Below are 15,131 nucleotides of genomic sequence, written 5' to 3' on the forward strand. Positions count from 1 at the left end.
GGGATGCAGTTTCTCCATTATGGAGCTCAATACTGGAACAGCCAACAAAAAACTAATTGGCAATTTCTTATACGTAGGCACATTAGAACAACTTGGAGCATCAACCTACAGTTCCAACTGTGGGACTCAAGATTATATCCCTCCTAAAGCAGTAATCCAAGGGTTCCCATGCTCTGTCCTGCAGGCGTTCATTCCAGCTGACCTTAATTACCCAATTGAAGCCTTAAGTGAATTAATAAGCTGCTTGATTGCAACATTTCGCAAGACCTTGTCTCAACTCAAGAGTTTGGGATTTGATTTTAATTAGAAAAAACAATAGTTTAAAAGGCTACCTGCTTCTCAAAATCTGAAAACCGCTAACACGATTGATTTAAACTACGTGACCAAGTCAATGACGAACTCGACGAGTTGTCTGATTGACAACTCGGCTGGAACAAAGCCCGACAGATCTGTGGGCCACCAGGAACACGAGTGGGGGGACCCCTGTGGTAATGAAAAACGCACCACAGCACACAACTTCAGACACACATGCAACTCTTGTGGCAACAGAACGAGTGGAAAAGGACGAGTGAGGAAGGACTTCTTTTAGTACCTTCATCTGTTTCAGTTCGAGTCCGCTTACATACAAAAGACCTGAAACAGGTTTTTCTGATGATCTTCGTATAGGAATTTGAATCTGCCACTGGGATTTCTTTAGTCAAGCACACATTACATTCATCTGGCCCTTTAGCACCTTGTGATGCAAACTGGAGTAATCTACAAGGCTGAAGTTTGACAAGACTTACCAAAAAAAAAAAAATAACAACGAAAATGAAGCAGCAGCATAATTGGGATTCTGCCAATTCGGTCTTTGGAAATGAAAGGGAGGGTGCACTTCTCTATTAAAAGGTGTTGCGAGATAAATAGGATGACGTTTAAATACTTTTCAAACCTCCCTTTCATGTCCAAGGACCAAATTCGCAAAACTCTAATTATGCTTCTCGAGAATCTCTTACCAAGATGTGCCTTTAGTGCCCTCTGCTGTGAAAAGCTATGAACTGGACAGATTGTCCTCTTCTCAGGAGGAAGTGCTCTATGAACGCTGCCAACGACCCCTCTGTAAAAACAGCACAATGACCGAGACCCTACCAAGGAAAAAAAGCACGAGGCAAAATTTCAGAATAGATTTTTTTTAATTTTTACAAATAACTTATCTGTTACAAAGACAGTTTTCCCAGCTAAAATCAAAAAACAACTTTAGATATCCAAATTAGGTTTTTATTAATAAAACATTAACAGACTCAATCTTCACACAGAACTGCAGATGAAGCTGAAAATTGGGTTGCTGTTTTTAAACGAAAGTCTGATGTAAGTGCTTCAGAGATTAACTTCAGCCTTTTCCTACCAAAATTATCTCCATGATTTACACATTAAGCTTTTAGCGTAGACTTCACTGTTTTTGCATAATTTATAAAACAACCATTCTAACAGAAACGTGTGCCACAATACCGCACACTGCAGGACAAACTTTACAAATCTTTAAAAAAAATCCAAAGATAAAGGTCATGTCAACGCAAGTCGTCAAAACATAAGAGGACATTATCTGAAGGATTTTAAACTGGATTTGGAAAATGGTGATTGTCATCACTGCTGCTTAAGGCAACTTTACCGATAGAAATGAGGTTAAGAATATCTGGAAATTTAAAAGGGGGATTTTTTTAAATGAAAGTTTGCAAATAAGAACTTGTAATTCTCACTGCATTGATCCAGTCAGTTGTTGGAAGTCCTTAGCAAGGTAGCTTTTGGGTAAGACATGTCAACTGCCTTGAAATCCCCATCCCTCATTCCCATCTTGCATATCCTTTTAGCCTTGCCTGAATAGGCACTTTTATACAAGGTTTGACGTTTGCGTTAAAACTCTCGAGTCTCATTTTTAAACCCCCCAGACATATACAACTACATTCCAGCTGTTAGATAATGTGGCTGTTTTCATCCAAGAGATTCGGTCCGACATGAATGAAATCTCCAAAGCCCACAAAACCCTCGATCTCCATATGACATCTTAGCTGCATCTGCAGATCATCCGTGGAACATCAACATTTACAGGAGCAATGAACAGACTGAGCAGAGAAAGCTAAACTGTGCATAGTTTCATATTATTGCTCTTTTATTTAAGGCTTCACTTCTCACAGATACCAAGTAAAAAGCTTAAAGGGGCAACGTGCTTATTTGCTTTAAAGAAAAAAAGTTAATCAAGTCTATTACGTTATACTTACAGGAAAGACAAGGAAATCAGCGTGAAGAAAGTCATTTAAAGCAGATTCTAAAACTATGTACAGTAAGAGAAACTAAGGGGGGGGTATTTTTATTACTGTGTACTGTACAAACAAAGCATGCAGTTTCACTTCCACTGTGTTTCACTGTGGCTTGTACAGATGCAGAGTGGAAAGGCAATCAAGGAAGGGGACACAGGGCAAGTAACGGAGCCAGTAACACTGCATGTTTCTTCCCAGTATCCTTGAAAACGGCAACCGATCACATGGTCCAAAGTAGTTCTCCCCCCTGCAGGTGTGGCGACAGCGCATACTTCCTCGCTGAGCCACCGAGAAACGTCCCCAGCGTGGCAGGCGGGAGAGGCAAAGTGCTCTCTGGCACCCCACCGGGTTGACCCCTACACGGAGGGGGGGCACTGATAATACTGCGCACGGAAGAAAGAGGCCCCTCGCGAAAACTTTAGGAAATTTACCTTTTTTTTTAAAAAAAAAAAACAACGGACAGGTTTCCCCAAGTGCCGGCGACCCAAAGGTGAGGTATCATCAGCTATGTTGGCTTTTAAGTACGTAACCTGTAAACACTATCCAGTCAAGCCTTCGGTGGACAGCATTCTACTCAAAAGGCATTAACGATTAAGAGAAAAATAACCCTGTCCTTGTCCTCCTCTCGCCGGAGAAGCCCCCTCCTCTCCGTGTCTCTGCGCGTCGGTCTGCCAAGGCGCCGGCCCCGGGCGGCTCAGAAGCGCCTGGGGAACTCGCACTGCTCGCAGCGGAGGAGGGCCGGGTGGTTGAGGAAGGTGCAGGCGGTGCAGTTCCACTGAGCGCCCTCGTCCTCCTCCGCGTCGGCGACCGCCTTCGGGGTCTTGGCCAGGGAGCGCGGGTCTGGGGAGGGAGAGGGCACAGAAGCAGCACAAAGCGGGGTCACCCGGGGGCACTTCGTGACATGTTTGTCAAAGCGTCCGCTTCTAGCCTTCAGCCCAATCCAGGAAACAGCTGCCTGCCAAAGTCTGGTTATGAAAGGCTTTTTCAATTTAACCCACACGCAAAGAGTTTTAAGTTCAGACAGCTATTGTCGAGAGGGTGTTTCGCTTTTTTTCCTCTTAAAGCAAGACTCAACGTTTAAAATGTCAACGGAGAGCTTCCATCATTTTCTCCAGTCGATCTGATCAAGTTCTGGATATTACATACTTGCTAGGATGCTCGTACACTGGACAGTGCTTATATTAATAATATTAATATTAATATTAATACACAAGTTCATACATAAAACCAATAGTTTTCTTCTATCTGGAATAGGCTTTTTTGAATCAGTCATGCATTTCTCTACTCCTGCCGACAAAGGGGGACAGTGTGGTGCTTTCGTTTGATTGTCTGCTGCAATACAAGAGCCTTCAGGCTGAAGAACCACAAATGTCTCTACCTACTGTGGTTACCATATGTGGCGATAAATTGGCTGAGAGAAAAAAGAACGAGATGCTGAGACGACTGAGCTTCCCACCCTCCCAGGGTCTTCTGGGCTACAGCTGCAAAGACTCCAATGTGGTGTGGTAACAATACAATAAGCATTCAAACAACTGGTATGGGAAGCAAAAGCTGTATCATTATAAGAGGTTTCTCAAAACGAAATCTTGTTTCAGTATCGCAATGTCCTTTTAGATCATTCCCAGTGTCCACTGCCGGGCTCTTTTAGGACTCGATCCTGACTCAGTTTCGCTCTTACTGCAATGCATGACATGAATGCCATGTTCAGGGACTGAGGATGAATTAAATTCACCCAAAATGGCAGTGGATCCTAACCACAAAAACAATCACCTGGAATGTGAATAATTCACATTTACGATTACAAAACGTGGTCTAATTTATTTTACCCATGTTTCTGAAATACACACACGCTGGAAAATGAAGTAAAGCCCATGACCCAAAGATATAATTTGGAATACGTATACACATTTACCTTTATTAGTCTTAAAGGTTGATGTATTTCAAAAGAATATGCCAGGAAACCAAAAATATTTACTCAGGTGACCATTAGTTCCTAGGCTGCAAGACTAAAGCTCGGTGCTGGAGGCAAGTTTTAAAGCTCAAGAAGTGAGTCAGCGTGCACAGATGTAAACAAAGTAATTCAATAAAATACAGGGCACAAAAAAGTACTGATTTGAGTAACCAAGTTAATTTAAGAAGTGCCAGGGTTTTTTATGCCATTTGACAGTGATTAAAAACATTGACACCAGGCTTCTCTATAGCATGTCCTTATATTGTCACTGATGTCAATTCTGTAAACATGCCTTACCCAAGTGATGGAGCATGAGAGACCAAGTATAAAGCTATACAATTTTATCTTTAGATATATACAAATTTGTATAAAGATGAAGAAAATTAAAACCTACAGGTATGCTAAGAAAAGGTTTTCTTGATTCTCAGCAATATTACTACTTTTAGATATGGATATTCACACAATCTTATTTTCCATTTTTTATAACACCCATCACTGAACAAGATAAATGCTGTGAAATACTTTCAGAAACTTCGAGACAGGTAAGAAACTGGCTCCAAATTTTTTCAACATGTATTTTCTCCCGAATAATCATATACCTTTGGAAAAAGTTCACATCATCATCCTGTGCAGAAGAGGATACAGATTATAAATATAATTTAAGAAATTTAAGAAAAACATCCAAGAGTTCAACTTACCAACATTTGAAGTACCTTTGGGTTTGGGTGGAACTGGACCTAGGAATCCAATGTTGTCATAAAAGTTATGAATAGCACTTGGATTGAAGTGTGGTCCTGTAACAATGTAAAACAGGTTTCAAATCGTTTTCTTCACACCACTAGAACTTAAGTCCTCTATATTTTTTTTAAAAAAACATACAGATTACAGATAAATGTGGCATTAGCATCAATCATCTGAAATTAAAATTAGTAAAACGTGCAGGATTAGCGCTAACTAGGATGTGTGAAACCAGTGTTTAAAAATAATGATGGAACAGAAAGATATACAGAGGGACATGCTTGAACAGGCACAATGCAGTAAAAAAAAATCTAGTAAAATCTGATCAAACAGAAAGGCAAAGCGATAACTTCACAGACACTAAAACGAGAATTTCACACTTCTTCCAGCGCCCAGAATGAACAGAAATGATTCCTACTATTGCTCTTAACGCACGTCAAGTGTCGTGTGCGCCACTGTTGGGTATTCCTGTGGGCCACTTGGCCAGGACACACAATGAAGTGTGCGCATGTGAAGTGCTGCCAACAGGACCATAAATCCCTTGCTACCAACCAACAGGATACAATTCAGGAAGCAACTGCTAGTTAACATTACAATAGAAGTACCTACAATACACAGAACTCTCATTTCAAACACTCACTATTCGAAATCATAAATGTTTAAAACGTACTTCTGTTTCCAACTAAACATGCTTGTTGAGGATCTTACTAATAGCCGAACATTAATTTCCATTTAACTCATCGTTACACAAAGAACTGAGGAAAAGAGAGCAAATACCGTTATTTCATAGAAGTTTAAAAAAAAACTAACCTCTTGTTTGAAGGAGATCAATTTCTTTGGTTAAGCAGTCTATATCAATTTGCAGCACCCTGTTCCTGCATCTTAACTGCTGCATTTCCTCAAGCTTAAAAGACAAAAAAAACAAAGTTAACCCCATTGCATAACAAAACACCATTCCATCTTTTACATTTTTCATACTTCAAAAACAGCATTTTTTAGGGATAAATGCTCAAATTGAGGTGATATAAGTACTGGAGTCTGTATTGGGATCATGACTCTATATGATTTATATCCATGATCCACATTGGATTAGATCTAACTAGTCAAGTTCACAAACAATAACCAAACTACGTGGTGCAGCAAAACTAAGGCCTGGAGAAATCTGGGCAGACGTCGTGTAGGAAGTGCAGGGCTTTGGGTAAATAAGATGGAAAACGCCAAGGCTGAAGAGGCTACGCAAGCAAATAACCCAACCCCTTCCTCGTGCGGGGAAGCATTAAAAGGGCAAAAAATGGGTGGAGACATTTACATTGTTAAAGTGCACAATTTTTAAATCAAGAATGTCATGTTACAAATGCACAAAAAAATGTCCAATATCTCCTTTAGAATACTGAGTATAATTATGGTCCGCAAAATATGGAAAAAGCAAGCCAGCCATGTTATTAAGCTGGTGCCCTGCGTCTTTTAGAAATGTCCCAAAGAGATCCTCGGATCCATTCGTTGCTATAAAAAATGTTCTAGATGGGCCAAATCCCCCCCCCCCCCACCCACTTATTTGTAAATGTTCTTACATCATTAAATTCTTTTTAAAACCTTTAGATGCGTGTTTTTTTCTCCACACAGCACATGGCTGGAGTGTACTGAACACACACCTTGTGTTCATGAAAATCCAGATTTTCACAGCTCGTCTCCCGCCTTTAACCACTGGCAAGTATTGCCCAAGTACGAAACGCTGCGGCACCCATGAACAGAAACACATACTGAGGCTTCGCACTTGAGCTGCTGGAAAGACGACTCCAGACAGAAGAACACAGCAGACCGAGGCCATCTGCGTACATGCTGTTTCAGAGGCTGGCGGACCGCGGTGATGCAGCAGAAAAATCTTTTGCGAGCGTCTTCCCACCCAACATCTGAACGTTCCTCATGAAACGACGCCGAGCGCGACACTTCCGCGGTCTCCCGACGGCGCAGATCTCTCCCGCCACACGTGCGGCGTGCCCAATCCCGGGCCTCCGGCGCCTGGGACTTACCGAGGGGACCTGACAGACGGAGTTGGATCTCTGCAGGCGCCGCCGGGTGAGGTCGTTCTCCATCTCGTTGACCTCCGCTTTCAGCGTCTCCAGCTGCTTCTTCTTCAGCTCCAGCTCGTGCCACAGCCGCTCCCTCCGGGCCTTCTGGTGTATCAACAGAGCTGCAGGGCAGGGCAGGGCAGGGCAGGGGAAACGGTGAACGGAGGGGCTCACCCGTCCGCGACAAGAGAGGACTCCACCTGGCCTCCGAAGGGCTGCCGTTTAACAGTTCACACTTCTGCTCTTAACCTGATGCTACATTGTTTTTTTACACAGTTTCACCTCAGCACTCCGACAAGTGTTACTTAATAACTGGAGTGAAATCAACCCTAATCTTGCTTGACATGTGGGACTCTTACTTTACTGAGTGAGAACACCATGATCACTTTTGAGTTCCAAAACGGTTTAAAATGTACACAGCAGTTTATAATCGGAGTGTAAATGATAAGCAAATGCAATAGAAGTCAACTTATAATCCATGTATACACAGCAAATTATTGTTACTGCACTTAAGAGGGTTACATGAATACAGCGCTCTATATCCAAGGGTTAAGGTTAGAAATTCCCACACGTGTTCCACCCAATGTCTAAAGGAACAGGCAACTTCATCTTTAAAACTAAATTTCACAATCCTTGTTTCAAAAATTATTAAAGTAAATGTTCAAATTATTCAAACACCTTAAGGTTAATTAACATTTTAACGTTTTGCATATACTGTGTATACAGAAATAAGTAACTCTCTCAGAATGAGTGTTCTTACAAAAACAAACTTTTCACTACTTTTGGAGTCTGTTTCTCCCATGAGGAAAGTAAAGCTACAGTCACAGCATATGAGTCAATATGCTATGAGTCAATGCACTTCACTTTCAACTGTAACCTTAACAGCCCCTTATAAAATAAATAAGGCCTACATTACTACACAGCCTGTGTGTTAATAATACATCTTTCAGCAATGACAGTCTTTCAAGCACAAGATCATTAAACTGGCTATTCATGAGGTGCACAAAGGTAGAACTAGTTTATCAAAGGATTATAGGTGTTTGAACTTTTCACACTGACAACCGTATGAACAAAAGCACTTGCATAAGATTTGGATTTTTCCCCCGATTTCTGGTAGGTAACAACAGAAATACCCTTCTATGATGAAACAGAGACACATGCTATCCTTAATAATGAGCTCCTCCAGGCTGCAGACAAACATTGGAAATTAAAGGGGAAAAAAAACCCAAGCTTGTAAATCTTTCCAGCTTTCTTTCTGGAGAGCTCTGCAGCTAGAGGGATTAACAGTGCTCTCCGCATGGAAGTGGAAACAACACGAAGCAGTTGTGCAGAAAGCAGCAACAAGCCCATTTCAGAGATAAGGGGACCATCTGGAAGGATTCAGTTTTGGATTTCCAACCCGCAGTGATTGGAAACGCCGCTGGCTCTCGTTGCAACGTGGGGCACTAGAATCAAGCTTCTTCCGAACATAAACGAAGGCTCGCAGAACGCCGAGCAACATGACTCGGCAGTGAGCGACTCCCTGTGCGAGCAGACATGGAAAGAGTGGGAGCTGGCATCGGAGCCCAACCACACAGCAGTCACCGCAGCAGGGACAAGACGGGGAGCTTGAATCACAAGTTATCCAGTCGAAACTCCAAAAAAGGAAGTGCTGTGCTCCTGCTCTTTTGACTCAGGCAACTGAGGAGAGGTCTGGTATCTTGTACGTTAATACATCGGTTTACCTCTCCGACATCACAGCACGTCCATGTACTTTATTAGTGGCGACTTGCAAACCACATTTCTAGCTGTAAACTTCGTGGATTATACTGGGAGATGCCAAGAAGCTGGTTTCTAAGGTGGGGGCCACCTGGTGGTGACCAGTGGGTGGCCTGTTAAGAGATTTTGAACGATTAATATTCATCTTGTTTGCATTATTTAGAACAAAGCAAGGGGAACCTGACCAAGTGGCCTGTTTAGTTGAACCTAAAAATGTTATTTATCAAAAGATTAAGCTGTTATGAAAATGCAGTGCTTCTAGAAGCCAGTAAGGTTTTAACAAAACAGCTGTTTCCCACTGTAATAGATTTGTTTGCTAAGTGTGTGGATGAAAAAAGTGGCAACTTCGACAGAAACCAGCTTAAGCCTGTCTAAATCAAAGGTAACTCAACAAAATATAAAAGTACAAATTAAGGCACCTTCATGTAGACAGATGTGAAAGAAAACTGCTTTAAAACAACTGAATCTGTCAATGGGTGCTTCAGCTTAAATCAAGATGCAGATCTTGCCAAAAGCCAAGCATGACGGAGATAAAACCACAGATGCAAAAGACAGAAAACTGCAGAGGTAAAACTTCACAAACCGTTGAAAAGCCTGCAGCTCTGACAGAGCGAGCTACTGTAGTACTCCGGCTTGCCTTACAGACGGGTATAGGGATGATGTTTATTATCTACTGTGGGCCCACATTTCTTGATGTACTACTTGGATGTTTTTCCTCCTCAAACAGCTAAGGAAGACACTGACCCCGCATTTAAAATTCAAGTGAATTTGAAATATTCATGTTTTTCTTTAAGAGTTTTTAGAGCAAAAAGAAAAGAGAATAAAATGCTCTCGCTATTGCCAATAAGAGTCCTGCGTACAGTATTCAAAAATCAAATGAGACGTAATTTCACAACTCATCCTAGCTTTAAATACCCGCCTTTCAGTCTTAAAAACTAAAAAGGCAAAAAAATCTTGTTAATTCATAGGCTTATTTCTAGGTAAGTAAAGAAAAAGAGTTAGGTTGCTCATTAAATAATGGTCTTATGATATTCGAGCCAAACCTTGTTAATACAGGAACAAGTAATAGGTTTATTCCATGCTGAAATAAAGAAGAAAGAAAACACAACGTTTCGGCCGTGGAGCCTTCTTCAGGTGTGAGCTCCCCACCTGAACTACCTGTTAATACAGTACTATTCTGAAGAACATTTTCACATTTCGCACTGCTACTCCTCGGTATACAGGGTGAATCTTAGGTGTAAAACGCCTATAATTAGTAAAGTATTTCTGGTGCGCTGATATTGAAGTTCCCACATGAAATATCCCTGCAAGTGTATGATGATACCCGCAATCCGAAGCTCATTTTATCCATGACGCCACCGAATCGTTTTTACGACGGCCCTCATTAGAATGCCTGCAAAAAAAGCGCACTTCCATCTACATCACTGCGAACCGCCCATTGCTTTCCTTACCCAGCTAAAACACGCAGAGCGCTTCCACCATCACTGCGAACCACCCATTACTTTCCTTACCCGGCTAAAACACGCAGAGCGCTTCCACCATCACTGCGAACCGCCCATTACTTTCCTTACCCAGCTAAAACACGCAGAGCGCTTCCACCATCACTGCGAACCGCCCATTACTTTCCTTACCCAGCTAAAACACGCAGAGCGCTTCCACCATCACTGCGAACCACCCATTACTTTCCTTACCCAGCTAAAACACGCAGAGCGCTTCCACCATCACTGCGAACCACCCATTACTTTCCTTACCCGGCTAAAACACGCAGAGCGCTTCCACCATCACTGCGAACCGCCCATTACTTTCCTTACCCAGCTAAAACACGCAGAGCGCTTCCACCATCACTGCGAACCGCCCATTACTTTCCTTACCCAGCTAAAACACGCAGAGCGCTTCCACCATCACTGCGAACCACCCATTACTTTCCTTACCCGGCTAAAACACGCAGAGCGCTTCCACCATCACTGCGAACCGCCCATTACTTTCCTTACCCAGCTAAAACACGCAGAGCGCTTCCACCATCACTGCGAACCGCCCATTACTTTCCTTACCCAGCTAAAACACGCAGAGCGCTTCCACCATCACTGCGAACCGCCCATTACTTTCCTTACCCAGCTAAAACACGCAGAGCGCTTCCACCATCACTGCGAACCGCCCATTACTTTCCTTACCCAGCTAAAACACGCAGAGCGCTTCCACCGTCTTCATCTGATCGACTGGAGACTAATAAAGCTCAAGGCTGGTTTAGCACAAACACTAAATGCGCTTATTAAGTGCAAAGCGTGGCCCCCGCTCCCCCCCCCAGCCCCGTGAGGCACGATGCCCCCAGACGTTGAGACCGGCGGACCGGCGGCTCCCACCTTGCGTGTAGGCTGCGTCATCCGAGCCCATGCTGAGCCGCCGGACCTCGCTGGGCCTGTCCCGGTGCGCGGACAGCGGGTCCGAGAGGTGGTGGGCCTCCGGCTCGGCGAAGTGATCCGACGGCAGGCTGAGGAGGTTGGTGGGCTCGAAGGTGGGAGACACGACCCCCGGGGAAACGGCCGGCGGCTTGTTGGGGGAGACGGTGATTTTAAAGGTGTACTTGGTGTTGGGCTGGGTGACCACCACGCGGGGGGAGGTGGCTGTGGCACAGCCGCCCACGGAGGCCCGGGACTTGGGGGGGTGGTGGTGGATGTAAGCGGGGCCCATGCTCACCTGGCCCGTCAAGGTCCTTGGCCCCGTGGGGCCCTGCAGCGGGGGGTTGGCCGAGATGTAGAGGGTGGGCGGGTTGCGGCCGCCGGGGTCGTCCCCCGCCGCATTGGCCGAAATGTAGAACTTGGGCTGGGAGCGGGAGCCGGAGCAAGCCATCACGGCCTCGTCGGGGCCCGCCGTGGAGGCGGGAGGCGGGCTGGCGGCGATGTACACGGTGGGCTGGCTGCGACTCAGGGAGGGGCCGCAGATGGACAAGGGGGCCGTGACCGACGAGGAACCGGAGGCCGCCGAGCAAGAGGAAGGGGAGGGGGCGGCGGGGGAGGCCCGGGGCCCACAGCCCGCCCCCGGCCCCCCACCGGAGCGCAGCACGGCCGTGGTGGTGGTCGAGTTGCTCCGCTGGGGCGATTCAAGTTTGATCTCGATCTGGTTCTTGCGCGGCCCAGTGGAGATGTTCTGTATGTTGTACTGGCTGAAGGACGAAGGGCCCGGAGCGCAGGAAGAGGACGCGTTCGAGGAAGCGGAGGAGGAGGAGGAGGGCAGGCCTCCAGGGGGAGCCTGGAAGAAGGACGGTGCTTGAGGAGTCGTGGGTGAGCTGATGGGCATGTAGACGTGAGACGTCTGGTGGGCCTGCGACTGGTGCGGTGAGGTATGTGAGGAGCTGTACTGCGACGGGACAGTCCATGTGCCAGATAGCTGTGAAGGGTGGGAGATCTGGTAGACCTGTTGCTGCTGAGAACTGGGGCCATGCGGAGGCCAGCCTGCCTGCTGCTGCTGCGACTGGCGGCTTGTACCAGACTGAGTAACGTAAGGCCTAATATAGATAGAGTTACCCTGTGGGCTGTTCAGGCCAGGCTGCGGCCCGCCATGTATGTGCAAAGAGGTGGGAGTGTTCCGGCCAGTCTGTATATTGGGGGCCAGCGTCACGGTGATGGGGTTAAATCGGGGTGCCTGCTGAGAGCCCATGGAGTGTCCTTTGCCGCCCAGCTGGTACAGTCCGAGGTGCTGAGGCGGCTGCGGGTTCCGGGTCGTGTCCATGACGCCAAAGACGCTTAGGCCGGAGGGCACCTGCACGGGGGCCGACTGGGGCTCCTGCTGGAAAAACTCGCTGTTGGGCTGTCCTGCCTGAAGGGGCCCGTCGCTGAGGCTGTGGGCCAGAGTTCTGCTGCCATTCATTCTCGCCCCGTCCCGCAGCAAGGGCTGATGCGCATTCTGAGACGGCAGCCCCAGGTTCAGCTGTGTCATGTGATTGCGAAGTCCCGCGAGGCTGGAGTCGTCCGAGAAGTGCAGATTCCCCTCGCCGTACAGGTACGCCGTGCTCACCTGGGACAGGAACTCGCAACAGGCATCCAAATTGTTGTTGTTCTAGGGGAGGAGAGGAAATACGGCACACGTGTGAGAATCTTTGCCCTCAGCTTCCAATGGCATTAAAAAAAAAAAACTCACCGCAACTATGAGACTAGCACAACGGTGACAAAGCGCTCGCTCACCTGCAGTATACACTGGGACACGACACCCTCGGGTACTTCAGGGAACTTCTGGCGCAGGTCATGCAAAACCTGGATGTCAATCTGCTGGCTTGCCTGGGCCATTCGTGTATTGCCAGGTCAGGACCGATCGCTCTTTTCCGCGGTGTGAGGCCTCAGTGACGGCAGCACTCCTCCCAGCGCTCGGGCATCTTCTGTAAAACACAGCGCGAGTCAGGTCAAGGCCTGCTGCACACACTTCCCCGGGTCCTGAAAAGCGAGGGGGGGCCCCCGATTTATGCCACAAATAATGCAAACAAGAAAAAAAAAAAGGTCGTTTTAATTGCTTTCAAAGAAATGTTCACCTACAAAGCAATGAAAGGAACAATTTGTCTCATCTAAATATCAACACCCTTCCTTCCGGTCTCCCACGGAGATGAGAAATCGGAGCTCACACGGGGTCCATCGCCTCCATCCACAGGCGAGAAGCACAGTGCAGTCCGTAAGCATCGGGACAGTGACACAGTTTGTGTTGTTTTGGCTCTGTACTCCAGCACGTTGGATTTGCAATGAAACGAGGACTATGAGGGTAAAGTGCAGAATGTCAGCTATAATTCAAGGGGATTTATGTCTATATTGGATGAACCATATAGGAATCTGCCCTTTTTGTATATAGTCCCCCCATTTCAGGGGACCAAAAGTAAGTATAGGGGAGTACAGAGCCAAAACAAGAAAAATTGTGCCACTGTCCAAATGCTTATGGACTGCACTGTACATGTGCTTCTGGATGTTTACGACCAAGTTCGCGAAGTTAATGTGGAATTTAAAAAATAGGTCTGTTACACATATAGGCGACCAAATTCAAAATGTACTCAACCTCTTTACCTCTTCACCTGCCAAAGAAAGGTTCATATTCTAAATGTCCACAGGGACACTTACTTCCACAAACCTAATTGAAAGATAAAGATCTTTCTATGGCTTCTGACACACACAGTACTTATAATTCACTTAATGTAATTAATATTGTTTAAAACTCTGGTATGCACATTATCTAACAATCTCAGTCTTTGAACTAGCTGGAAACAGTTTGCTCGGTACGATGTACACAGACAGTTAAGTTGGAGGGCTCTTTCCCGACTCAACCTCTTTATAGACTACTAGCATCAACAGTTCAGACTGGTCTCAACTTTATTCTCAAGTTTCAACAACATTTAATGTTTCATTCTAGGATTGCAAACACAACACAGTTAAGATGGTTGCAGTGTCAGTTTCACCATTTTTCTTTCTCACAGATCTGTTTCCTCGCTACACTGACCTTCAAAGGTCCTTAATATCTTTTTCTATTTTACAACTGTCCTTTTTTCAGGAAAGAAAATTTATAGGAATGAAAAGTTTATTTTATGCAGATAATCCAAAGAGAAAAGTATTCACTTATCCTTTTCAGAAATCATGTTAAGCAATATTCAAAACCATGCCTATACATATATTAAGGTATTTTCCCATACTGAATAGAAAGGACATTCACACTACAGGACGGTTTTGGCCAAGGCACAGACTGATGATGCACTATCCCTGACGAACTTTATCAATTTCATTTGATAATAATATTGGATAATTCTCCGATGGTAAAGCAGAATTCGAATTTGATCAGACTTTCAACAAATTACAGTAGTTAATAACCTACAGCTACCTACAACATGACTGTACGATAATGTCAGTAAGCCGACAGACTCCTCTACCTGTGAATGAGCCAAAGGAAACTGACTACCGGTTATTAAATCTCGGTAACGAAATACATTCATTGATGTCACAGAAAAAAAATGACATTTCAAAATAAGCACAAACTTGTGAACTTTGTGAAAGTACTGTAATTCCACATCTCAAACTCGCATTTGAGTTCCCACAAATCATGACGTGATGCAGCGTTCCTGCTCACTAGTCACTGGAATGACTAATGTAACGTCAGAATGAACAAGGACACGTTGTGCAGCAGACACTTCACGGCAGAAATGTTCCAACATTATCTGCATGTGGAGTCAAGTAGCATTTGCTGGCAAAGCCGTCTCGAAACCGAAAGCACTATTTCTCCTGGATTGAGAGAGAGGTGATCTCAAGCACGCTTGTTCACAAGGCAACAAGGCTTCAACACGTCAGGGGAAGCTTTGTG

The 15,131-nt window shown here is 45.2% G+C and overlaps 1 protein-coding gene across 3 annotated transcripts in view; it reads right to left on the bottom strand.

Moving 5' to 3' along the window:
• Window positions 1–1,153: 1,153 nt before the first annotated feature.
• tab2 (TGF-beta activated kinase 1 (MAP3K7) binding protein 2) overlaps window positions 1,154–15,131 on the bottom strand; it is a 56,369-nt gene continuing 42,391 nt past the window's right edge. For all 3 annotated transcript variants that reach the window (XM_015354891.2, XM_069196167.1, XM_069196165.1), the window contains exons 2-7: window positions 12,989–13,179; window positions 11,171–12,863; window positions 7,014–7,174; window positions 5,794–5,887; window positions 4,944–5,039; window positions 1,154–3,134 (exon numbers count right to left, since the gene is read on the bottom strand). In XM_015354891.2, coding sequence (XP_015210377.1) covers window positions 2,989–3,134; window positions 4,944–5,039; window positions 5,794–5,887; window positions 7,014–7,174; window positions 11,171–12,863; window positions 12,989–13,090 — 2,292 coding nt within the window. In that variant the 5' untranslated portion in view covers window positions 13,091–13,179 and the 3' untranslated portion in view covers window positions 1,154–2,988. The remainder of the gene's footprint in view (window positions 3,135–4,943; window positions 5,040–5,793; window positions 5,888–7,013; window positions 7,175–11,170; window positions 12,864–12,988; window positions 13,180–15,131) is intronic.

The sequence above is a fragment of the Lepisosteus oculatus genome, chromosome 2 (genome assembly GCF_040954835.1).
Source record: "Lepisosteus oculatus isolate fLepOcu1 chromosome 2, fLepOcu1.hap2, whole genome shotgun sequence".
Taxonomy (NCBI): Eukaryota; Metazoa; Chordata; class Actinopteri; order Semionotiformes; family Lepisosteidae; genus Lepisosteus; species Lepisosteus oculatus.